The 27,508-nt window shown below is 40.3% G+C and overlaps 1 protein-coding gene across 1 annotated transcript in view; it reads left to right on the forward strand.

The window, feature by feature from the left end:
* FRMD3 (FERM domain containing 3) overlaps positions 1-27,508 on the forward strand; it is a 334,062-nt gene that overhangs the window by 217,437 nt on the left and 89,117 nt on the right. The window contains exons 5-6 of the mRNA XM_036739138.1: positions 8,867-8,964; positions 20,194-20,317. Coding sequence (XP_036595033.1) covers positions 8,867-8,964; positions 20,194-20,317 — 222 coding nt within the window. The remainder of the gene's footprint in view (positions 1-8,866; positions 8,965-20,193; positions 20,318-27,508) is intronic.

Consider the following 27,508-nt stretch of genomic DNA (forward strand, 5'->3'; position numbering starts at 1 on the left):
ATAATTTCTGACATTGATTAAATCTCCCAGTCAGTCCTTAACAGGCCAAAAAAAGCATAAGGGTCATAAATCAAAGACTTCCCAAAGTAATTTAACCAGGTGCATTTAGTTTATTCATTTGGACTTCCTAATAGTGGTTTTTAATTTTTTTCTTCTGAGTTCTTGTAGTTATATATTACAATGGTTTTGGGGGAAAGTTAACTCAGAACAGTTTTTTTCAGCATTAAAATGGGTAAATTACATAACTTGCCTGGGCCTCAGTTTCTTCCTCTGTAAAATGAGGAGTTTGGGCTAGATGACCTCATGATCCTTGAAGTGCTCTCCTGTGTGAGGCCCACTATGGTCAGTATAGCATCAGTGGCCAGTAGGTTGTTGTTAGGTCAGGAAGGTGGTATCAGAAAGATAGATGGATAGGTCGTTCTTATTTGTCCTTTGTTCTTGATGAGGACCATGATATCAGGGAGGTGATGCCATGACATGCAAGTGAATTGGATTTAAGTGAGGGAGGGCTGTGCAAAGTCACCCACCTCACTTTCTCCTCTGGTGCCATCTGGGTCCAGCAGCCAAATAGAGGTCAGGACAACTGGAGGTGGTCCTGGATGCAGTGGGAGACTGTGGCCTTTTAAAACTAAGGTCTTTAGTATTTATTAAGTGTGTACTCTGTGCCAGGCACTGTTCTAATGGGGGTAGGTTCTTCATTAGATGAAATGATTTATATTGAGAACTTCACAACTGCCCCTTTTGTAAGGTCTGAAGAGAAAAACAATATTTAGAACCATCGAGAAATCCTTGAAATATTTCTATTTTCACATTGTTCCCTTCCTCTAGGATAAAATACACCCTCCTCTACTTGGTCCTCTACTTGGTCTGCCCATGATCTGGCACCATCCTTCCTTCCCAGACTTATTTCCCATTATTCCCCTCATGTACGCTATGTTCCAGTTTAACTGGACTGCTAGCTGCTGCCTACACTCGGCATCCCCTCTCTCATCTCTGTGCCTCCACACGGGCTGACTCTTCTACCTGCACTCTCTCTTTGCTCTTACCTCTTGGAAGAATCATTAGCTTCCTTCTAGTTTCATGTGAGGTGTCACCTCCAGAGTGAAGCAGTTCCTGATTCCCCCCTGTCCCTGCCTGTTCTCTCCCTCCTCAAATGATCTTGTATTCACATGTCTCATTCCCCAGAAGAATGTAAGGCCCTTTAGGGAAGGGGCTCTTTTCATCTTTGTATTCGTAGCATTTAGGACAGAGGAGTAGATGCTTAATAAATGTCTGAAGGAACTGATGAATGATTGGAAGTCACTTGAACTTCTCACTAGCTTATTAAGGTCAGCTACACAAAATGGCTTATATTTATTCCATTTTTGGTAACTAGCTCAACCAGAGAAGTTGGTCTGTGGCCTCTACGTTTTCTCTCTTTGTTTTTCCTGTTCTGTTTGTCTGTAAAGTGTGCCTATAGGCAGCTAGGCTGTTCAGTGGATAGAGTATTGGGCCTGGAGTCAGGAAGACTTATCTTCCTGAGTTCAAATCCAGCTTCAGGCACTTACTAGCTGTGTGACCCTGGGCAAGTCATTTAACCTTGTTTGCCTCAGTTTCATCATCTGTAAAATGTGCTAAAGAAGGAAATGGCAGACCACTCCAGTATCTCTGCCAAGAAAATCTCAGTTTTCTTCTGCAGTTAGGGTAGAGGAATTTGTGAACTTGCTTTTAAAATATTTTGCAGAAGGTATTTCAATATATTGATTTCCATTATGATCCTATGTATTCTACTCCATGCATTTGAATACATTATTCTGAGAAGGGGTCTACTAACTTCCCCAAGGGGTACAAGACAGAAAAAAAGGTTAAGGCATCACTGAAAGTGGAACGCCGATGTTATTTTCTTATATCATCTTTCATGAAAACAAGTTTGTAGATTTATGATGGGAATGGTGGGGAGGGGGGAGGAATCTCAGTGTACAGTGTTGGACCCCTTGACTGTATTTTTTATAGTGGAAATTTAATTTTGTCTAGGCAATTCAATGAAAGTTCCTATTTGAAGTACTTTTCAAGGCACAGGGTACTTTAATAGAATTACAGCATTTGGACGCTAAAGATCATCTCATCCCTATCCCTCATTTTACATGTGAGGAAAATGAGGCCCAGTAAGGTTAAGTGACACATCCAAGATCATACAGGTAGCAGTACAATCCAGTAAGCATTTATTAATTTCCTCCTGTATACAAAATATTGGTAACAATATAAAGACAAAATAATAATCTTTGTTCTTAAGGTCATCACGTTCTACTGGGGGAAGGGCTATGACATGGAAACAGATAATTATATATGTGATAGATAATAAGAGGAGGAGAGAATAAACATTAGCAACTAAGGGGACTGGGATCACCAGAGACCACGTCCGGAAGGAACTATGGTATTCATCTCTGTTCCAATATAATGTTGAATAACATTGGTGACCGTGGGCATCCTTGTTTCACACTTGATTTTACTGGGAATGCTTCTAGCTTATCCCCATTATGAATAGTATTTGCTGATGATTTTAGGTATATACTTTTTAATCGATTTAAGGAAAAATCCATTTATACCTATACTTTCAAGTGTTTTTAATGTAAATAAGAGTTATACTTCATCAAAAACTTTATATAACCATATGATTTTAAAAAACATTTTATTATCAATATCATTTTTACCTAAACTGATTTATATATTCAGTGCCATACATCCTCCTTTTCACTCTGGTCATTTCTCCTCCTGCTGAGAGTGTAATCCATTATGCATTCATTCATTCATTAATTCATTCATCCATTCATTCAGGAAAGGCTTTCTGTAGGAGAGAGTGCATGACTTCAGCCTTAAAGGAAGTTAGGGATTCTAAACAGTGAAGAAAAGGAGAAAGTACATTTTAGGTATTAGGATCACCTTTCCAAATGTGTGGAGATAGGAGATGGAGAGCTGAATTCAGGGAGCCTCAGGTAGATTAGTTTGATCGGAGCATAGAGTACGTGAGAGGGAGCAGTGTTCAGTAAGTCTAGAAAGGTAGGCTGGAGCCAGGCTGTGATCGACTTTAAATGCCAAACTGAAGAATTTGTACTTTATTCTAGTGGCTCTAGGGAGTCACTGACGTTTCTCGAAGAGGACACATGGTCAGACTTGTAGTGGCAGAATTAGAGATGAAATGTAGATCTGATATTGAACTAATCCACCATACCTCCTGCACAATCTTCTTATCTCTCCTTTAATGTAGTCACGAACTCTAACAAATACCTTCATTGACCTCTATCTTCTTGGTAGGAAAATACTAATTTCCTTTGAGGGAAGGGTCAAGAGTTCAGTATTTATCAACAAGCCTTTAGTAAACACCTACTCTGGGCTGGGCATGGTGCTAGGTCCTAAGAGATACTAAAACAAATGGAATTGTCCCTAATCTCCACGTGCTTACAATCACTTGAGGGAAATAACATGTGCACATATATGTATATGCAAAATAAATAGCACAGTGTTTTGTACACAGTAGGCACTTAATATATGTTGTTCCTCATAATAGCCTTGTGAGCTAGATCAAAATCTTGCTAATTAGAGGTGGAGTTTTATGTGTTGTTTCCTCTTTACAAAAACCCATTTAAGTCAGAAAAATAGACTCCATTTGGAGAAAGGTCAGTTCAATGGGTAAAGCTATCATGTCACCATCTATTTCGGGAAGTAGGAGATTGATTTTGGATAATATGAAGGAGGCTGCTGCCAGTGAAAGTTCTGCGGCCAGGTTGTTCTCTCCCCAAATGCTAAAATATTTGAATTATACTGGGGCAGAGGAGTGAATGTTAGAGAAATAGCCTAGCTTGGGGAAAGTTTGAGAGATCAGGAAGTGATTAGTGGCCAGCACTGGAAATGATCTAGGGAATCAAGACACGTCTTTAAAGGATTGGAAAGGGTATCTCAAAGGTCAGGCAGGCAATGGTTCTTAGGCCAGAAGGCCAGGTAGTTTGAGTCAGGGTCACTAGTCAGTTATTTAGTCAGTTAGCTTTTATTAAGTGACTATGTGCCAGGCACTGTGCTAAGTGCTAGGGATACAAAGAAAGGCAAAAGGCTGCCATCAGGCAGCTTACAGTCTAACGGAGGACACACCATGTAAACAACTCGATACAAATAAGATATATACAGATACATTCAATATAATCAATTATTATATTGAGAAGGAAGGCTTTACCATTAAGACATATCAGTGAATAGAGGAATGGAAGTGGGTCTGAGCTGAGCTGGGGAAACATTTGCCCTTTACCCTGTTTGATAATTCTTGGGGGAGTGTGGTTCAGTACCTTCATGTGATCATGAGGGACATTTGCAACTAAAAGGAATACTTTTTGTTGTTGTCCAGTCATTTTTCAGTCATGTCCGATTCTTCGTGACCCCATTTGGGATTTTCTTGGCCAAGTTACTGGAGTGGTTTGCCATTTCCTTCTCCAGCTCATTTTATAGAAGAGGAAATTGAGGCAAACAGGGTGAAGTGACTTGCCCAGGTTCACACAGCCAGTAATTGTCTGAAGCCAAATTTGAACTCAGGAAGATGAATCTTCCTGACTCCACTATAGATACTCTATCCACTGTGCCACATAGCTGCCCAAAAAAGCACATTGGAGGCCCCCATATTTATCTTGATTTTGAGAGGACAGTGGTAGCTCTGGAATCAGAAAACCTGGATTCATCTTCTGTTTCTGACACTGCCTTTGACCTTGGATAAGTCTCACTTACCTTATCTGTAAAATGAGAGGGTTGGACTAGATAGGTAGCGTCTGAGGTCTATGTTCCTTATGTCTCTAAAACTTATTTTGACTTTATTATTTGGTCTTATTATGATCCCTGTGATTCCGGGGAGACTTATATGGTGGAACTGACCAATGATACTATGAAAGCACAACTTGACACACCCCATTCTCCTTTCTTGCAGCAAAACAAAATAATAAAAACTATAGCTAGCATTTATATGGTGCTTGAAGGCTTGCAAAGCGGCCTTATAAATATTGCCTCATTTCATCCTCACAACAATTCTGGGAAGTAGGTGCATTATCCCCATTTTGCAGATGAGCAAACTGGTTAAATGACTTGCCCAGGGTCACACCGGTGGTAGGTGTGTTAGGTCAGACTTCGTCCTTCTCAACTCCAGGTCCAGAACTCTATCCACTATGCCACCTAGCTATCTAGCCCTGATGGCAGCTTGGAGGACTATCCGTTGATGAATACTTATTGGTACAAAAGTGTCATTATACATCACTTTATTTAAAAAATGCAACTTGGAAATAAATATCAGCCTGAATATTTGGTGATAATTCATATAGGTAAGAATCCCATGCATTTAATTCCTGTGTCTTGTCCTTATACCTTCAGTTTAACAACTTCTAAAAGAGTCAGTGCAGCCATTTATCTTATGTGGCTCATAGGCGTCATCATAATCATCTCTGACAAATACAGTATTTATTAAGCTCTCATAGACTAAAGGAACTTCTGAATTAGAATGACAAATGGACATGGTATGATCAAGTATTTTTCATCAGTCCTCAGACAGATGGCAGGCAAATGATGGACCACCTCTTAAGGTCCGTTGGGCCCATACTTTTCTGTTCTGTTTTGTTTAAGACAGTTTGATGCAGATTGAATTTTATTGCAAATCATATTTTATCTATTTGGAAAATTTTTCAAAGGAAAGATTATTTTTCGTCTTTATTGATGCCTTTTGTTTTTCTAACACATTCTGAATATACCTCTTTTCCATCCCCTACCCAGCAAGCCTTCCCTTGTAACAAACAACATATACAACATTCTACACCTGTTATCTCCCATCTTGCCAATAAAAAGAGGGAAGCACATAGAAAGATTCTTTTTTTATAAATAAATAATAATGATCCTCTAATTTCTTTTTGGTAAATATTTATTTTCTTAAAAAGAGCTTACTGGAAACAAAATACATCTGTTCAAAGCCAGAACATGTATTCTGTTCATCAGTTAATTTCTATCTAGCTCAGAGACTAAGTATAGCAAATCTCTAATTTATTTGTCCAAGCTCAGATAGGTGTGTCCTATCTGCCAACCAGGGGCCAACTCCCCCTCTCTCGCCCACTGCTGCTTCTTGGTATTTCCCTTCCCTTCCTCGTCTGCTCTCTAGATTTCATTATGTGGTTATCTCTTCACCTTCCATCCCTTCTCCTTACTCCTTCCCTTTTTCCCCTTGAGAGTTCAATTCAGAGCAAGGTCTAGATAGCCAGGGGAAGGTCAAGTGGATGAGTGTTTATTAAGTGTTTACTATATAGCAGGGACTGTGCTAAGTGCTGGGAATAGAAATACATGCAAGAAGAAAGACAGTTCCTGCCCTTGAAAAGATTGTATTCTTATGGGAGAAGACAGCAAAGGGTGAGGGGCAGAAGGGGCACGGAGGAGAAATCTGGAGAGTCAGGAGTGGAGTCCAGAGGAGTGAAGGAGTGAATATGCCTTCCAGGTTGCAAAAAACTTAAAAATGAGATTATGAAGGCAACCAGTCATAATGTGGGACAGTGTCTTCTATGTGAGGACTATAGAATCTCCTTCTTTGAAGAAACTTAGAATAGATTGTTTAATTATTGAACTAACAATTAATTCTTTCATTCAATATCTGCTTATCCCATACCTCCTATGTGTAGCACACTGATAAACATTTGTTCATGGGAAGTTAAATACAGTCCTATATGGAGGATGGAGGCTAGACAAGTTAGCTTTTCCAAGTCACTCAGCTTCCGGAGAAGAAACAGCTATTTTAATACCATTCATTAACATATAAAGTCAGTTCTGTTTCAAGTTATGTTAAGACCCAAAGTTCAGTGGAAACAGAGCTCATGTTATGTAGAGAAAACTGAGCCTTAAGGTCATGAAAGAAGATGAACATTTTATGGACACCAAACTTTTTGTCTAGTCAGAAACAGAGGGATATTTGTTCTTTTGTTTTCCTAAGTAAGATAAAATTGTAAATGAAAACTCCACAATAGACTCTTTAAATTTAAGAGAACTGAGCACAACAACCTAAAAAAAAAACCATGTCAGACACAAAACCTGGCTGTGTTGCTTATGCAGGAAATGGTGTGACTATTTTGGAGGAAGGTAAGTTGAGTAACAAAGACCAACAGCCTCCATAGATGGGATTGTAGGAATGGCATTGGGAAGGAACAGTGCTTTTCACTCCATTGATAATGTGGATAAATCTGAGAACCATAAACAATTCAGATGAATGTGATGGAAGTATAGCCAACTCTCATTGACCTTCCTACCTACTTTGAAGGGCAGTGGGAGTCACCTGTGGCTGTGGTCTTCTAGCAGGGTGATGCTGTGGGGCAACTTGTGCCTTGAAATTTCTGGCTTTTAATTCTTTGAGTCATTTAGTTGTGCCTTGGAATGCAGAAAACTCTCCCTTTCTCTTCTTGGCTTGCAGTATTATCTTTCTTAATAACACAGGAAGTAAACTGGGTGACCCACCTGAGAGTGTTTGCTTAGGGAATACTCTACTGCTTCCTACTTCTGAAAGCATTTATATGTCAAATGTAGTGTGAGTAAGAGATAGGTTGACAAATTTTCATCTGCTCCAATCAGATTATCATTCCTGCAATGTTTCCTATGTCGTTGTGGCCAGTGACTCCAGTGTGATGTTTTGGGTAATTCTGGCATAAGAGTCTATATCAGCGGTAGGGAACCTCAGGCCTTGAGGCCACATGTGGCTTTCTAGGATCTTGGGTGTGGCCTTTTAAATGAAACCCAAGTTTTACAGAACAAATCCTTTTATTAAGGAAATTTGTTCTGTGAAGTTTAGATTCAGTCAAAGGGCTATGCTTGAGGGCCCAGAGGGTCACATGTGGCCTCAAGGCCACAGGTTCCCCACCCCTGGTCTACATAATCCCCTCTTAGGTACTTCATGAGTTTTAAGAGTCAAATAGTCACACAGTAACAGGTTTGTTTATATTCTACCATGTTATCATATAGTAAAGGCTGCTACAATTTCAAAGCTAAGTCAGCTGCTTTAGGGTGCCATGTTGTTTTGTGTGGACTCTAAGACTTATACCATACCTCAGGAGCTGAGACGGTCTCCAGAGGCACAAGCTGACATGGGCTTCCTTTGAAATGACAGCTGTAATCACTAGAGATTTTTGGTGTTGAAATACATGACCCCAGAGGCTCAAATCTTGAAAAATGGGGTGTTAAGCCAGATTTTCCTGTTGTCTGGCCATGCTCTGGGTATATTAAATTTGATTTGTTAGCAAGCTAATTAACTCTTTTGGTCACAAAGGGACCAACCATTCGCTAAGCTGACAGTTTAGTGGCCTAAAAGCATATTGTTGATGGTAGCTGACAAAACAAGATTGTGTGATCAAGAGAGCTTTTACTATGGAAAGGACAGGGGATAGCATTCACTAAGATGAATAAGATGTGTGCTTGTTCTCAGAGAGTACTTTTTTTTTCCAGGCCTTTTTTTCTATTTGAAAGACTAAAGTGTAAGTGGGTCATAATTTTATCTCGTCTTGCGGACAGCTCTGAGGATGCCTCATCCATTTGTTGAATATAAGTTGGGCTGAATGAATGGAGCTGCCAGGGCCCTGTTAGGAGCTTTCCTAATTAACTCTTGGCTGGCCGGACACCATCATCTTTTGCTCACTGTTCTTAGGAGACTTTGGGAGTTCAACAGATCTGCTTAACCACAAACTGTTAAGTTTTTCCCAGTCCAAAAGTCCTTCCATCCCAACTGGTTAATTCTTGTGATTAGGGCTTGATATATCTTAAATGACTGTTCAGAAAATTGGTACAACCCTAGCATGACAAGTAAATGAAAAACATGCTATTTTCCCCTTTTGTATTTCAGGTACCTTTTATATTTGCAAATTAAAAGAGATATTTTCCATGGTCGTCTGCTGTGCTCCTTTACAGATGCTGCCTACCTGGGGGCCTGTATTGTTCAAGGTAAGTGCATGACCCATAATATGGCAAAAAGGAACTCACGCTCCCTTGCCTGGCCCTCCCTCCCCACCATATTTGTTGTCAATTAAGAAAAGAGCAAAAGGGCTGCAGGGTTTTTTCCAGGATTCATTCAGTTGTCCCATGTCCCTCTTTAGTTATGCATGAGAACTCTGAACTGGAGCAGAATCAGTGACAGGTCCATAATTATACTGGAAAACCTGAAGGCTTTGTTCTCTTTGAGGACAGGGGAAGCTCCCAGCACAATGTTTTTCTCCGGTTACTTCTTTTTCTTCTTTTTTAAATTTAAATTTATTAATTTTTAAAATTAAATTAAAATTTATTTTATTTTAATTCATTATCTTATTTAATTTAAATTTTTAATTTAATAAAACAAGTATTTCTATAACATAGTACAATAAAAAAGATGATTGCACATGAAACCGCAAATTCACTATGTACAGCATGCTATTTCTTTTAAATATACAACAAAGTTATCATGTAAATTTCTTTTCTCCCCTTTTTAATTCCCCCCCCCCCGCCACTTTCCACTCCCCTCTTCAGAGATGGCTACCATTAGACACAAATAGGTATACACACACACACATACGTGTATATATGTGTGTGTATCTGTATGTATATGTATGTACATACGTACACATATATATGTAAAATTATTCTATAAGTACTTCCATTTATAAGTTCTTTCTCTGGATGCAGATAGTGTCTTTCTTCATGTGTCCTTTATAGTTAATCTGGGCATTTATAATAGTCAAAATGACTTATTTGCTCAAAGTCATTCTTAAAACAATATCGCTGTAACTGTATACAGTGTTTTCTTGGTTTTGTTCGTTTCGCTCTTCATTATTTCATGCAAGTCTTACCATGTTTTTCTAAGATCATTGACCTCATTATTTCTTATAGTATAATAATATTCCATCACAATCATATACTACAGCTTGTTCATCCATTCCCCAATCGATGGGCATCCCTACAGTTTCCAGTTCTTTGCCACCATAAAGAGAGCTGCTATAAACATTTAGAACATATAGGTTCTTTCCCTTTTTCCCTAATCATCTTTGGAAATAGACCTAGTAGTGGTATTGCTGGGTCATAGGGTAAGCAGTTTAATAACTGAGTATAATTCCAGATTGCTCTCCAAAATGGTTCAGTCGAATCAGTTCACAATTCCACCAACAACGAATTAGTGTCCCAATTTTTCCACACCCAGTTACTTCTAAGAAGACGAGGAAGGCACTGAACGATATTTGAAGGATTCAGTAGTATCTGCTAGTCCTTTGGCACCTCCTAGGTAGAAGTAACATATGTTTTGCAGCCTCAGACTTCTGCCTGGGACCTTCTTATGTTGAATTAGTGGAAGGGACATGTTCAATGTCTTCCAGTGTGCTACGGCCTTTATGACTGCCATCCTGATGCTGTCAACACTGACAAATGGAATGTTCAGCCAGATTTTTCCTGGTTCAGGGAAGTCGGTATATTATGACAACCAATCAAAATTGTTGCTAGCTGACACCTCTGCCTGCCAGTTAAATTGGTAGAAGGAGGGAGAAGGGTGTATTCTCTTTGCCTTGTGTTTTTATTGTCCCTTTAAGAATTCCTGGGTCTCAGCTAAGATAGAATTCCTGAATGTGACACTAAGGCATGACCCTTGAATACCAATCTGGATCATGAAACCTCCCTCCTAGGCCAGTGCTATTCTTTAAAAATGAGTCTATTCAAAATAAAGTGAGTTCTGGCTGAGGCAGAGAAGGACTTTCTCTTTAGGTGAGGTGAATAAATAGCCACCTCACTCTTGTCAAATTTCTCTGCTACCTCAAGAATTCCATAGTCGAGTTATAATATCTCCCCTTTCAAATGGGCAGAACTTACAGCCTTTTGATGTGAAAAGTTAGTCAGTCAAACATTTGTTGAGGCCTCACTTTTAAATATGCTTTGAGTTGAGTATATGGACTCTGTGGCTTTCTCAGAGGAGTTCACTAGGGGATGTGCAAGGGTGGGGGCAGAGGCCTTATACTAGGAGATGGAACCTTGCAAAGCATTTTTTTCTTGAGCAAAAATAGAGTCATGCTTAGTTCATTGGGTTTTCTGCTTAGGAATGAGCCAGGATCTGGGTACCCAGAGAAAATGACATCACACTCATCCCAGAGTCTCCATCTGAATGGTTTTTGTAACATAGGAGGAGGTTTGAAGGAAGACAGTCTCTGGGGGTTGGTGGTGATCTATTGCTATGGTAGCTAAGCTAAGAGACCAAATTACAGTTCTTTCCCTGGAGATCAATTGAAAAGACAGCTGCAGGGTCTGTCTGGGAGGATATCGGCTATCCCATCTCATGGAACATGAATCTTAATGATATGTTTATGAGCTGAGGAAAAGTGTGTGTGTGTGTGTGTGTGTGTGTGTGTGTATGTATGTGTGTACTCGGGAACTCTAAAATCAGAAAGAGACTGAATATCCCATGGATTAACTAATTTTGTGTCAGTCAAGGTCCAATCTGCATGTAGTGCCTTATACTTGTGTTGCCTCCACTAAGGAAGATGCAATAGTCATTGCCTTACTAAGACAATAGCTTAGATATTCTTTTCAAGTGTATCAGTACCACAGACACCTGATTCTCAGATACTGTATAGCTCTGAAAGGAATCCTGAGGTTTTGTTTTTTCTCCCTTCTTTCCTCCCCTGGCAGCCACCAAAGAGTCACAATCAGATTTTGGCTGAGGTTTCAGCACTGATTAAAATATGCTGGTTTAAGGCACTAGTGAAAAGTGCAGTGTTAAAGTGAGGTGGATGTATTTTCATTGTGAGAAATAAGAGGTCTGCTTCTATCAGACCTTGAATTGAGGCACCTGGCAACACAAATCTTATGGAGACAGTACAACCTATGGAGATGCCTCACTGAAGATGCTGCATTAAAGCTGCTTGAATTCTCCAGAAATTGAGATATGCCATGCTTTGCAGATACATTGTGTTACAGGGAGAATATTGTTTAAATATGTTTATAAGTTTAAAATATGGGCTTTTGTTTCAGGGAGAAGTTCAGGAGCATTAAATGCAATGAGCAATTTCTCCAAGGTCATCCAGTTTAGTGTCGAGTAGGGCACTGGACTTAGAGTCATAAAGGTCTGGGTTCCTATCCTGCTTCAAATTCTTAGTAGCTGTGTGACTCAGTGCAAGTCACTTAACCTCTCTGCACCCCAGTTTCCTCATCATTTCTAGGGTTCTGGAAGGGACCTGTTATATGATCTTCATCTTTTTCAATTCTTAGCCCAGTTCATGGTCCAGTTTGATTCAACAAACACTTATGAAATAACCACTGTGTGCAAGGCATTTTGGTAGGCATTGATGATACAAAGAAATAAAAGGAAAATAATCCATCTCCAGTGACAGTCAAGACTGTTAGACCAACTCAATGGGCTGCCCACTCTATTGCAGACCATCTTTTGGACCACAGGCAGATGTCAGTCTCTGAATGTTTCAGGTCAGTTTGGGGGCAGCTCCCTATTGGTGATGGATTGTTGCTTATTATCGGTGGAGGAGTGGGGTCAAAGATACCATCAAAGACATATCACAACAGAAAAAAGAAGGTGGCCCTGTCCTTTTGTGAGAACAATGAATTATATTAATAACGGAGACAGTTGTGTTCTCCTTTAGCATCCGTTATATGTGTTGAGATCTAGACAAAAATCTTTGTCAACACTCAGTGGTCTTTGTGTATTGTCTTCCTACATTAGATTGTAAGCTTCTTGAGGGCAGCAGAGACTTTTCTATATTTGTATTCCCAGCGCAATGCCTGGCACATAGTAGGTGCTTAATTAATGTTTATTGACTATTGACAAAGTATCAAAACTTTAATAGTCCAAAACTGCACTGAGATTTTTGGGACACCATGTATTGTGCCAAATTGGAGAAATTTTAAAAATGAACAGACAAATCCCTCTATTTCCTTGTCATCAAAATATTAATAACTGTGGTCACAGTTTAATTGTGTCAGGGAAGATAAAAATGAACAACTAAGAATCCAAATTCCAAACCAACCAGTGAAGATTTAACAATATATTTACTTATTTGGGAATTGTTACCAGTATGCCAAGGAAAAGCTTAAACTAGGCCTTCTAAAAAGCAGCTATTTTTATATTTGAATGGGTTCATGCTTCTACAAGAGATATATTCTCCTTTTTTTTCTTGTTAATTTTACCAAACATTAGCCCTTCTATTAGCTCCTGTGTGGAAAACAGAGTTAAGAATGGACTTGGTGATAGGTAAGGTTTCTTTCAGTTTTTAAATTCTATGATTCTGTTGTCTGTCTTCTCTCAGGAAAGGAGTCCATGTGACATAGTAGACAGATCACTAGTTCTTGAGTCAGAGGGCTTGGGTTCCAGTTTTACCTCTAATATTTACTTCCCTGATGACCTTTGTCAAGTTGCTTTCCTTCCATAGATCTCAGGTTTCCTCATCTGTAAATGAGGGGGTTGGATAAGATGGCCTGAGACTCTTCCAACTCTAGATTCATGATTTAAGGAGACAAACAGTTGTTTTTAATAAAATTACATTTTGTTTAGTTGATTCTCCATTAGCTTTTGGGATCATTTGCAAATGCAAATTATAATCTTTCTTGTTAGCACAGTATCTAGACAGCAGCCTGAGTGCTTCAAACGTATGAGAAAATCCCACTTTATTTGCTTTTTCTTTTCTTCTTTCCTTCTTTTCCTTCCTCCCTTCCTCCCTCCCTCCCTCCCTCTCTCTCTCTCTCTCTCTCTCTCTCTCTCTCTCTCTCTCTCTCTCTCCTGTCTTTCTTTCCTTCTTTTTTCTTTCTTTCCTTCTTTCTTCTTTCTTTCTTTCTTTCCTTCCTTCCTTCTTTCTTTCTTTCTTTCATAAAGGTGAACCTATAAGTGTTATGAGATAAATTGCCTTAGTTCACACAAAATGAGTGAATAACAGACTGTGGAAATTATCCTTAGTTTTGCTGCCTGCAAATACTGAATATAATACGCAACTCAAGTAAATGAAATACTTCCTGTCATGATTAAAGCCGGCATTGCAAAGGAAAAAAACCCCAAAGCAACCAACCCAAACTCCCAAAACACAGTCTAGTGGGCCCACTTCCTTCCTTCATTTGTAAAAATCACTTTCTTCTTACTTTGCCTTTCAAAAAGAGGGAAGAGACTTGTGCAAGCTTCTGTTGAAGTATCTCTTCACAGTGAGCAGAGCAGTTAGTATGATGCTAATATAGGAATCATACTTCTTCCTCCTTAAAGATGACTGACCTCTGTTTTCAGGAAAGGGACTTGTCACAGTATCTAAGAATTGGAAAGGGCATCAGAGGGTGTCTGGTCCATCAAATACAGGAGAAACAATCCTCTCTACAAGTGGACATCCAGATTTTTTTTTGAAGACTTCCAGAGAGGGGGACCTCACTACCGCTTGAGTCAGCCCATTTAACTTTTGGATAGATCTGTTATTATGGGGCAACTAGGTGGCTCAGCAGATAGAGCCCTGAGCTTGGAATCTGGAGGACTCATCTTTATGAGTTCAAATCTGGCCTCAGACGCTTACTAGCTCTGTGACCCTGGGCTTAAATCACTTAACCATGTTTGCCTCAGTTTCCTCATCTGTAAAATGAGCTGGAGAAGGCAGTGGCAAACTTCCCCAGTATCTCTGCCAAGAAAATGCAGATGGGGTCACAAAAAGTAGGACATGAATGAAACGACACAACAACAACAAAACCTATTATTTATTCCAAATTATTTTACTCTTCCCTTTAAAAGCAAATACGAAAAAAAGATGAAAAGATGTGTCTTCTTCCCCTGACTTCACTTTTTCTACCTATAGCATTCATTTTCTCTTGCATGTTTATGGCCTTAGGATTACCTTTAACTCTTCTCTCTCCCTGTCTGGAACTTCCCACCCAGCCAGGCTATGCTCACTGCCCTTCTGGCTCATCCTCCAACCTCCACATGGGCTGCTTGGCCCCCTCTGGGAGTACCCCCCTCTTCCCACCTCCTTTCCATGTCCCCTTTAGTGTTTTCTCTTCTCTTGCCACTGGACCCAGATGGCTCTGGAGGAGAAAGTGAGGCTGGTGACTTTGCAAAGCCTTCCCTCACTTAAATCCAATTCACTTGCAAATCATGGCATGACCTCCCTGTTGTCAAGTTCCTCTTTGAGAATGAAAGACAGACAACAACAATATTCTATTAGAATATAAGAGCAGCTAGCTGATGCAGTGGATAGAGTGCTGGGCCTGGACTCAGGAAGACTTGAGTTCAAATGTGGCCTCAGACACTTACTAGCTGTGTGACCCTGGGCAAGTCACTTAACTCTGTTTGCCTCAGTTTCCTCATCTGTAAAATGAACTGGAGGAGAAAATAATCAACCACTCCAGTAGCTTTGCCAAGAAAACCCCAAATGGGGTCATGAAGAGTTGGACATGACTGCACAACAACAATTCCTTGAGAGTAGGGACCATTTTTTGGGTATCTCCAGCACATAGTATGGCACCTGGCACATTGTAAGCTCTCATTAAATGCTCACTTGCTAGCACTTTCCCCATCCACTTATCCTTCAGCTTTCTAACTGAATGAAAAATAACTGTCTGATGATGTAATGAGTTACCCCTCTCTGGAAGTATCCTGGCAGTAGCCAGATGAGTATTGGCAGAGATGTGTAGAAGAGATAATCCCCGTTAGCATGGAAGTTAGGCCAGATCTAGACTGACTTTGTCTTGGCTTCCCATTTAGCTGTTATGTGGGGAGGCTTATCTCCTAATACTCCCCTCCACAAACTCTCTTCCTCAGTCCACCTTGACTATTTCTCTATCCTTTGAACGTGCCCTGACCTCTCCTACCTCTGTACACCTGCTGACTTGGTTATCCATGCCTAGAATGTCCACTCGCCACCCCTACCCTTCATCTATTAAATTCCCATTTACCTTTTAAAGCTCGATGTGGAGGCTGCCTCGTCTGTGAAGATTTTTCTTGAGCTTAATAATCAATGATGACTTTTTCTCTTGAACACATCACACAGCACCATGTTTTGCAAATCCCAGATGCCCTTGCCATGTAATTTTATACATTACAGCTGTGCCTTATTGCTCTGCTAATCTGGGAGCACCACTGAGAGCAGAGCCTGTGTCTTACCTGAATGTGTTGTCTCTGCTAGGGCCTAGCAATGGGAGGTAGCTTGGTACCCTGGAGAGAGAGCTGGCCAGCTTTGAAGCTAGGAGGACTTAGGTTTTAGTCTTGCTTCTGACGTGTATATGATGTGTGACCTTGGGCAAGTAATTTAGCCATTCGATGCTTTATGCCAGCAGTTCTCAAATTATTTGGTCTTGAGAGACCCCCTTACAGACTTAAAAATTATTGAGGACTCCAAAGAGCTTTTGTTCATGTGGGTTTTCTATCAATATGTATTGTATTAGAAATGAAAAATGGCAAAATTTCAAAAATATTTATTAATTTATTTAAATAATAAACCTGTTACATATTAATATAGATAACATTTTTAATGAACAGAACTATATTTCCCCAAAGATTTTAATGAGAACAATGACCTTGTTTTATATATTTTTGCAAATCTCTGTAATATCTGGCTTAATAGAAGACAGCTGAATTGTCATATCAGCTTTCACATTCAATCCCTTGTAATATATAGTTTTGAGTGAAGTGTATGAAGAAAATATGGCCTCATACAATTATGTAGCTGGAAAAGGATAGAGCATTTTTATAGGCATATAACATCTTAGTTTTGTTAAGAAGATAGTTTTGACCTCATGGATCCCCAAGGGATCTATAGGCCACACTTTGAGAACTACTATTTTAGGCAACTCTAAGAGTGAAGATAAGGTACCTCCACCTACATTGGTGGAGGGAATTCGCTTATCTAGAAGTTCCCGGTACCTAGGCAATCCCAGGTCTAGTCAAGTCCCAGGGATTACCCTATTCCTTCTCCCTGGTGCCTAGCAGCATTCTCTGGGCACAGTAAGTACTAATAAAATGTTGAATGAATTAATGAAACCCTGTATTGCTCTTTGCCATTCTGCAGATTTTCAATTTTCTTAGAAAAATGTCAGGGCTTGTTAAAAAGCATTAAAATTATCCAAGATATCAGTTTTCACCACAGGATATTAGGGGAAGAAGGAGAGCTACAAGCTGTCTACCCAGCTTCTCTTGGCATGTGAAAAACACAAAAATACCTTCAGGGTGAGCGAGAGGCTTTGAGGGAAAGTCAAGTCAAGCCAACAAGCATTTATTTGCACTTAAGAATGATGGGAGAGTTCTGATCTTTCTTGTTAGCTGTATGCAGTCCTCATAGCAGGTTTGCCTTTGAATCTTTGGTCACTTTACCCATCAAGGAATGGCATAAATTCCTTTCTGTCCAATGACTTAAATAAGCTAGTCAGCAAACATATTATGTGCTTAATATGTATTAGGCACTGGGCTAGGCACTGGTGATGTAAATACAAAGAATGAAACAATCTTTACTCTCAGAGAGCTTACGTTTTTTGGGGGAGACAACAATACATATATAAGTATAAAAAGGAAATTATACACACACCATAGTACAGTTACATATGAGGTAGTTGTGCTCTATGAGTTGGAACATCAGGAAAGTCTTCATGTAGAAGGCAGTGCTTGCGCTGTATCTAGAAGGAGGAGAGAGATTCTATGAGGTACGCATGTGGGGAGATGCATTCTAGGCAAGAGGGACAGCCAATGCAAAAGCATGGAGATGGGAGATTCCCCCATTAAAAGAAGATAGTACACTACACTGGTAGTTTAAACCATTAAGAATTCATCATACTTCAAGAGGATCTTATCTTTCATACTCTAAGACATTTGGAGGGTCTGTTCCCACAGAGATAGCCTGAGTAACTGTGGGGACATCCTTCTTCTGGGGAAGAGATGTGTAGGGTTTATTGCTTCCCTAGACTTCAGGGTTAAAGCTAACTGACTAGGACTTGATTCAAGACAACTGATATGCATCTTTTTTTCTTTCCTTCCTTCTTTTTTAATCTTTCCTTCTTTCTTTGTTTCTCTCCTCTCTTTCCTGGGCCTCTATAAAATAAGGAAGCCATTCAGCAGTTAAGAAGTTTAAATCTGAGTTTGACAGTTGGAGGCAGTTCTAGAAGGAGGTGCCTGTACTCATGCCAGAGGATAGCAAGGTGGGGAAGTGAATTTTTATCTCCCTTTCTTCTCCCCACCCTCCTGCCTCCACCATCAGTCTTGTCATGGGGGCTATTAGATGCAAGCAGGCACTGAATAAGACGGAAACACTCTCCAGACAGATGCGGATACAGACAGACAGTCAACTGAGGGAAGAGGTAGCTTCAAGAAGCATGACCCTACTCCCTACACAGGGAGAAAGGGCTTCCAGGCCCTGCAGTACTAGAGGTGGTAAGCTGTCCTTGCCATAAATCAGTCCTACACATGTGTCTTACTCCCATCGTTTGCTTCAGTCTGAGCCCCCTCTCTTTCTTTGCACTGTGTTTTTTCATGGGAAAATGAGCCCCAGGTTTATTGGGGGGGGGGGCATTGTTCTATACTGATCTTACTATACCACCTGTGTAAATGACTTTGTTACGAACTAAGTAACTCTATTGGATGCTTGTTAATAAGAGACACGCTAGTGGGGGCTCACGAGCTCTAGAAGAAGGACTAGTCAACCATGGAGTTATTGGTAGAACCAAGTTAGCATTTACCTGTTTGGGACCCAGTCTGGGAGTGTGAGTTCAAATGTAGAGAGAAGCCTAGACGGGGTGCAGCAAGGAAATGATTTTTACATTGTGGCGTAGAAGCAAAAAAAAATCAATAAACCTTTTTTTAATGATTAGAAACTGCCATCTACCAGGTAACATAACGATAACGATTGTCATTTGCCTATATGGCTATCACAGATTGGAGCCATATGCAAGAACTCATAGTAATGGTGCTCTAGGGATAGCGAAGAAGAACATTAAAAAGTAAATAATTAGTTTGAGAGATGCTTCTTGTTGTGTTCTATTGATATTTAGTGGGGTGCTGCCACCAAATCCCCCCATGTGTGATCACAGCCATGCCAAAACTATAGATAGATAGAAAAGCCACAGTGATACTGATGCTACTTCACAATGGGGGAATGGTGACTGGACTTGGGATTTCACTGATACGGGGAACTTTTACTTGACGAAACATCCCCTTCCTTCTGGTACAGGTCAGCATCTTCTCTGCAATTTTTAATTTTTTTTTTAAGCGAGGCAGTTGGGGTTAAGTGACTTGCCCAGGGTCACACATCTACAAAGTGTTAGGTGTCTGAGGCTAGATTTGAACTCAGTTCATCCTGACCCCAGGGTAGCTGCTCTATTCATCATGTCACCTAGCTGCCTCTGCAATTTATAATCTTAAGACAAATGCTGTGGCACTGACAAATTAAGTGACTTTAGTGCCCTGGGTCACATGGCTGACATATGTCAGAAAGGACTTCAACTCAGGTCTTTCTAGCTCTGAAGCCAGCTCTCTATCCTTTTACAGCAGAGGCATCAAATGCTTGTCTGCAGGGATCCTTAAGCCATGTTTAGTGGCTCCTCTTTCTATTTGAGTTGGATACCACTGCTCTGGGGTAGCTAGGTGGCTCAATGGATAGAATGCCAGGCCTGGAGTCAGATAAACTTATCTTCCCAAGTTTGAATCTGCCCTCAGACACTTACTAGCTGTGTGACCCTGGGCAAGTCACTTAACCTTGTTTGCCTCAGTTTCCTCATCTGTAAAATGAGCTGGAGAAAGAAATGGCAAACCTCTCTAGTATCCTTGCCAAGAAAACCTCAAACAGGGTCACAAAGAGTTGGACACGACTAAAAGTGACTCAACAACCATCACCACCACCACCACTGCTCTGTACCATGTTCCCTCTCTTTAAAATTAATGGGGAAAAGAAACTAAATGAGGCATCATGAATTATAAATTGTAACCCTCCACCTTTCCTACTTAGCTTCAAATGCACACCAAAAAAGTCTAAGGCTAACCATGGAGGATACAGAAAGAGCAGTTGATGCCATGGAATTCCTTGGTGGCTGGGAAGAGGGAGATAACAAACATATTGTGTTAGGTATGCACTTTATCCAGCCTTTCCTTTAATTATTTCAGAGTGGCATGAAACCCCCATTGGGAAATGTTTGCTGCATAATGCTCACAGTTCTTAATCTCTATCTCTCTCTCTCTCTCTCTCTCTCTCTCTCTCTCTCTCTCAGCTGAGTTTGGGGACTATGACCCCGATGAACACCCAGACAATTACATCAGTGACTTTGAGATTTTCCCGAAGCAGTCCCACAAGCTGGAAAGGAAAATAATGGAAATCCACAGGAACGAACTCAGGTAAAACCTTGTCCTATCTGCCAGACACACCTGTGAGCATGTACCTTGATGATGGATAGCAAGCAGGAATTCTTTTGTGAGAAGCCAGAAGGCTCGGTTGTACGCTTGCGGAGTTCTTGGTGTTGTTTTCACATGGGCCGTCAAGGAACGGGGGCGGGGGGTAGCTGTTATTATTAATCATCACATCTGTACGTAGTACTGTGTAAACTACCTTAGGGAACTTAGAGGGCTAGTCAGGGTGATATTTTTCTTGTCTGTTCTTTTCTTCCAATGGCAACTTGTCAACTACTCCGTTTCCTTGTTTCCTCAAGTAAGATTTATGGTAATAAGTATGTATATGTTTATATGTATCAGCTCTTTTATTTTTAGCCCTGTGCTGGCACAAATTTTTCCTAGGGTAGTGGTTAGAAGCCTTGATACTAAATAGAAATGACTTCCCTATGCTATGTGCTTGCCCAGTTGCTTTTGAGACAAGAATTTATTTTATTACTCTATTTTCCTCTTACCATGATCTTGAAAGGGATTATTGACTACATTAAAAACAAGGGGAATGTCTTATGGGTAAACCATTGGAAATGAAATGAGCCGGTGCTTGGGATCCGTTCCCAGCTTGGAATTCTCATTTTGTGCCTGTGCTGATGGCTCCTCCGTCATCATAATCTGGGTCTGGTGGGAAACAGAGCCGGAGTTTTTAGAAGGTTACAATGAGAATAGATTCTGTTATGGAGGGATACAGCTGAAAATTACCAGAGTCAAGATGTTGTCTCATTACTCTGAAGGGAAACAGTCTCATAGAATCTTATAATCTCTAACAAATCAGTGGGTCCCTGAAGAGCTGCCTTAGGCACGTACACCCCCTTCTGGTTAGTCTCAGAAATAGCATGACTGCCTTGAGGGGAAAGAACTTTGGTGGGAGGGAAAAACACCCTTTTTGCAAAAGAGGAAAACCCAAGACAGCAAAAAGAAGACATTCCTGCAGAATGTCTAAAAAGGTACAATGAAGGCAAGTAAGGTATTTCTTCAGATAGTGTCCTCTTTCTTTAAAGAATTTCAAAAAGCACCTACAGTTTTTAACATTTTGGGGGTAGAAGCAATTTGTCACAGAACTGAAACTGCACCATTGAGACACGTAGATTTCTTCCCAGATACAATGCAGTAAAAATATGGTTTGCCCATTTGTTCATTTTGGGGTCATAGGATCTTAGTATAGAACCTAGTACAGGGGTGGCCTCGAGGCCGTAGGTTCCGAAGCCTGACCTAGCACATGGTAGGTACTTAATAAATGTTTAATGATTGAGGGATAGAACTGGAAAGGACCTCAGAAGCCATCTAGTCCAACACTATCATTTTTCAGATGGGGAAACTGAGCACCAGGGAGGTTGTGACGACCAGAAGTGGGATTTGAACCCAGTTCCTCTGACTTTGTAGCCCCTGCTCTTTCCAGTGTACCATGCTGTGAACCATCACAGATAGAATCAAAGCTCCATTTGATGTTGAGGAATTTAATGATATTAAATTTCCTTTTGATTTGAAAATTCTTCCTCTAGCCTATGGTTCAATACGCATACTCTCGCTTTGATTTGTGTGAAATCAATACGAAACGTGTCAATGGCTTTTGAGACAAAGATGTTGAAATAAGACTATACCCTTTGGTGTGGCTGCCTCAAAGAGCACAATTCTTTTCCCCTCTGGCACTTCTTTGTACTGTATCTCCTTAGCACATGAGGCTGTGTTTGAAATTGGAGGTATGTTAATTGGGCCTCGTACTTGTCTCTGATTTTGTCGATGTGTTGCTTGTCATCGTCAGAAGCAATCTGCAGCATCCTGGAAATTCGGGACTGTATCAGGCAGGCAGTGTTTCTAAACTGTTGAGCCTAAACTCCCTGGCTTTGCTTGAAATGTCCATGCTGCAAAACATGTCATGTTAGACCTGCCAGACAAAGTCTACCTGAAAAAGAAATAATTGAGGTTGTGTGTCTCAAATATCATGTAGTCCAAAATAGCATTGCAGCCTATTGTTATATCAGGCTGACATTCTCCCGTCAGTGCACTTCTCTCTGGCAAGGGCAAAGCATGACTGTTAGCTTATGTTTTCACTTATGATAGCAAGAGAAGAAGGCTCCCAGTTCATTGGGTTGACCCAGTGGATCAAACTTATAGGAGTGCAGTGGCAGGAGTCATGCAGCATGGACAGGCATGAATAGGTTACAATCTTCTCCATCATCATTATTGTTCGTTTGTTTCAACAGTGTCCAACTCTTTGTGATCTCATTTGGGGTTTTCTTGGCAAAGATACTGGAGTTGGTTTGCCATTTCTTTCTCTAGCTCATTTTATAGACGCAGAAACTGAGACAAACAGGGCTAAGTGACCTACCCAAGGTCACACAGCTAGTAAGTGTCTGAGGTCGGATTTGAACTCAGGTCTTCCCACCTCTGGGCCCAGAGCTACGTCTCTTATGCTACCTAGCTGCCCATTATCATCATAGTTGATATTTATTTAGCCCTGGAAGGTTTACAAAGTGCCTTATGGATATCTCATTTGATGCTCAGAACAACAACCCTGGGACATGGGCACTATTACTATCATCCCTATTTTACAGCTGAGGAAACTGAGGTGGGCAGAATTAAGTGACTTGCCCAGATTCCCATAACTAGTACGCTTCTGAGGCAGGATTTGAAATCAGGTCTTTCTGACTCCAATTGCAACACTCTGTCTACTGTGGCACCTAGCCACAGTACCTATACTGATTGGGTCCCAGATCTGTTTGAATGGCTGAGTGCATTTCCCTGTTGTGCCTTACCTTCTCTCCAATTAGCCACATGCTTTCTCTGTGCCAGCAGAGTGGAGAGATGCTCTGAGTCAGTTTTGGAAGATGAAAATAGGAAAAGAAGCCAATGGTGAAAAGAGCCCATGGCTGGCTCATAGTGTGATGTTTTGGGTTGGACTGGGAGACTGTTGGTACTAATTGAAATAGCACGGTGTCCCACAGGCCTGTCCATGCTCTTGATTTTAAAGAGATGATAAAATGCTGACAGATTTGTATTGGGAATATGATCTGCAAACTCAAGTGTGCTGATTGAACCCTTAACTCAGCAGGAATGATAGGTGAGAGCACATGACAGCTTCAGATAGGCATGATTTATTGCTCCCTCCGAGTTACTCACCAGCTGTCCTATCCCATGAAGGAGGGGTTAATGCAGTGGTGATTGAGTTACCACTTGGAGACCATAAGGGATGCTCCCTTTTTGTACCTAAAGTTACATATCTTTTTGATAGGGAAACAAAGACTAACCCGTGGGCTCAGCTTCAATTTGTGTCTTAGGCTAGATAGAAGTTGCAGAATAATAATAATTGCCAATGACCACAGCTGCTTGGGTGGTGGTGGTCAACAAAGGATTGTAAATTTAGAGGTGGAATAGACCTTAGAGACCATCTAGTCCAGGGGTGGGGAACCTGCAGCAAGTGATGCTCTTTGATTGGATTGGACAAATTGGACAACATCCAAGTTTGGATTCAGTCAAAGGGCTGCACTTGAGGACCTAGTGGGCCACATGTGGCCTCAAGGTCACAGGTTCCCCAACCCTGATCTACTCCAACTCCCTCATTTTATAGATGAGGAAACTGAGGGCCAGAGAGGTTAAATGTCTAGTCCATTGTCTCAAGAGTAATAAGTGGGGAGCTGGGATTCGAATTCCCATCCTTTGTTCTTAATCCAGCTTTTCCACTGCCCCATGATTTCTCTCTGAAAGAGTACTGAATCAGGCTGACTCCCCTCCTTCCTATTTTCTTCTGTTTATCCTTCTCTCTCTTTTTTTATCCTATCTCCCCTCAATAGTCTGTTTTGCTTCTGACCAAATTTTCTATTTATCTCTGGTCATTTCATCCAGAATGCTTAAAAGTCCTCTACTTCATTCAATATCTATTTTTTTCCACTGAAGGATTATACTCAGTTTTTTCTGAGTACATTATTCTTGGTTGTAATCCTAGCTTCTTTACCTTCCAGAATATCCTTTTCCAAGCTGTCTGTTCCTTTAATGTATAAGCTGCTAAAACTTGCATGATCCTGACTGTGGCTCCAGAATATTTAAGTTGTTTATTTCTGGACGCTTGCAACATTTTCTCCTTGACCTGGTAGCTCTAGAATTTCACTATAATATTCCTGGGAGTTTTAGTTTTGAGATCTCTTTCAAGAAGTGATTGATTGGTAGATTTTTTTCAATTTATATTTTACTCTCTGGATCTAAGATATAGGGGCAGTTTTCCATGATAATTTCTGGAAATACGATGCCTGGGTTCTTTTTGTTTTTTTTTAATCATGGTTTTCAGGTAGTCCAATAATTCTTAAATTAACTCTCCTCAATCTATTTTCCAGGCCAGTTGTTTTTCTAATATTTATTTTTTTCATTCTTTTGACTTTGGTTCGGATCCCTTCAAATTCCTGTAACAGATGCCTCTTTTTCCTCTCTTCTCACTTTCTTCTTGACTCTCAACAATCCGACTTTTTACCTCATCATTCAATTGAAACTGGTTTCTCCAAAGTTAGTAGTGACCTTTTTTATCACCAAATCTAATGGCCTTTTTTCATTCCTCATCCTTCTTGACCTCTCTTTAACCTATGATCCTTTTGATCATCCTCTTCTCCTTGATAGTCTCTTCTCTCTAGGTTTTCAGGACACCACTCTTTCCTGGTTCTCCCCCTTCCTGTCTATCTCACTGAGCCTTGCCACTGTCCTTTGCTGGATCATCTCTTGTACATGGCCCCTTTTGTCCTCTGACACTGCTACCACCCTGGTATAGGTTCTCATCACTTCACACCTGGACTATTGCAATAGGCTACCAGTTGGCCTCCCTGTCACAAGTCTCTCCTCATTCCAATCTACCCTCTAGCTACTTGTCAAAGTAATCTTCCTAAGGGGCAGTTCTGATCTTCCTGCTCACTAAACTCCAGGGGCTCCCTATAATTTCCAGGACCAAATATAAAATTCTCTCTTTGGCCTGTAAAGCCCTTTACAACCTCTCCCTCCCCTTGCCTCTCCAGTTTTCTGATACCTTATGATCCATCACCTGCTCTCTGATCCAGTCATACTGGTCTTCTTACTACTCCTCAAACAAGACACTTCATCTTCTTACTGGGCATTTTTGTTGGCTGTCTCATTATTCTTGGAATGATTTCCTTCCTTTTTGCTATCTCTTGACTTCCCTGGCTTCCTTCAGCACCTAGCGAAAATCCCACCTTCAAGAAGCCTTTTATGATCTCCCTTAATTCTAGTTCCCACCCTCTATTAGATATTTCAGTTTTATGCTGTAAATAGCTTATTGGTACATAGTTGCTTGCATATTGTTTCTGCCACTAGGCCGTGAGCTCCTTAAGAGTAGTGACTATCTTTCGCCATTCTTTATACCCCCAGCACATAGCACAGTGCCTGGCACACAGTAGATGGTTAATAAATTTATTATTATTATTAGTTTATTAACTGAACTCTGATATTTACTGTGTACATGACATTGGAAAAATCTTGTAATCTCCATCTCTGTCACTTAATACCTGTGTAACTGGTGAAAGACACAACCTTAGTGGACTTTGGTTTCCTCATTTGCAAACTGAGGGAGTTGGATTACATGGGCCCCCTTGGATTACTTCCTGCTTATGGCTCTATGATGCTATGAGCCACTATGGGCTTCTTTCCTTCTCTATAAAATAGGGAATTTAGATTATATCCCTCGAGGTCCCTTCTGACTCTATAGTCCAGTGACTTATTTTATTTAGACTATTTATTTTAAAAAGTATCCTTTTAGAATGGAACATGGTTGGATGGTTATTGTATGCCATTCTCCATCTTTGGCTCTGAGATTTAAGAAAGCTGTGTCTACTACTGAGAGTTTTTGTCTCATCAGATATTTTCTTTCTCTTTATGGCTCACCATTAGCTTTTCTTTTCTTTTTTTATTTTATTAAAATCCTGGTTTTCTTTCCTCAAGGGTTCTGCTTTTGAGGATCAGATATTATAGACTGAGAGGAGTAGCCCAGACATGAGCAGCTCATCTCTTTCTCAGAGTCTTTGCAATGAGCAGTTCTCCTATTTAAACATAGTGTCATGGGGATTCCTAGTCTTCATGGGCAAATTAGGCCTCAGGATAGAATGCACATAAGTGTGTCTCAAGGGGAAGCATTAAGTGAACCAATACGCCGGATTCATGCTTTGGACTTCCATGAACTTTTCAGTGGTACAGTGAGATTGTGAGTGGGTTAAGGGTACTTCTGAGAGAGAAACCCTTGGCCATTCAAGGTCTCTTGAGTGAGTGGATATTGATTCCATTATGTGAAGTTCAGTATTAGCAGAGGACATTATTATAGTCCAATAGGACTTTGAGCTTGAGGCGGGGGAAATTTAAAGCAGTGATTTTTAATGTTTTTTAATATGTTTCATGGACTTTTTGGCAATCTGGTAAAGCCTGTGGATCTCTTCTCAGAATATTTGTTGCCTACATTCATAATTGAAGGAAATGCTAAATTTCATTTAGAAATTAGTGAAAAATAAAAATATAATTTTTTTCTTTTTTTGAATTTATTTATTTATTTTTTGTTTACAACATTCAATTCCACAAGCTTTTGAGTTCCAAATTTTCTTCCTTTCCTCCCTCTCTTCCCTCCCCAAGATGGCATGCAATCTGATATAGGCTCTCTCTACATATACATTTACATTAAACATATTTTCACATTAGTCATGGTGCAAAGAAGAATTATAACCAATGGAATGAACCATGAGAAAGAAGAAACAAAACAAAAAGGAGACAGAGCAAATAGTATGCTTCAATCTGCTTTTAGACTCCAGAATTCTTTCTTTGCATGTGGATAGCATTTTCTGTCATGAGCCTTTTGGAGCTGTCTTAGAACCTTGCATTTTTGAGAATAGCCAAGTCTATCAAAGTTAATCAATGTACAATGTGGCTGTTACTGTGTACAATGTTCTCCTGGTTCTGCTCCCCTCACTCAGCATAAGTTCACATAAGTCTTTCCAGGCTCTTCTGAAGTCTGCCTGCTCATCGTTTCTTATAGCACAATAATATTCCATTAAGATGTAATTTTTTCTTATCCAAATTCACGGACCCCTTGCAATCTAGGTTAACAGTTTTTGCCATAAGGGATCATCTGGTTCAATCTCTTCATTTTATAGTTAAGGAAAGAAAGGA

This window comes from Trichosurus vulpecula, chromosome 9, assembly GCF_011100635.1.
Source record: "Trichosurus vulpecula isolate mTriVul1 chromosome 9, mTriVul1.pri, whole genome shotgun sequence".
Classification (NCBI taxonomy): domain Eukaryota; kingdom Metazoa; phylum Chordata; class Mammalia; order Diprotodontia; family Phalangeridae; genus Trichosurus; species Trichosurus vulpecula.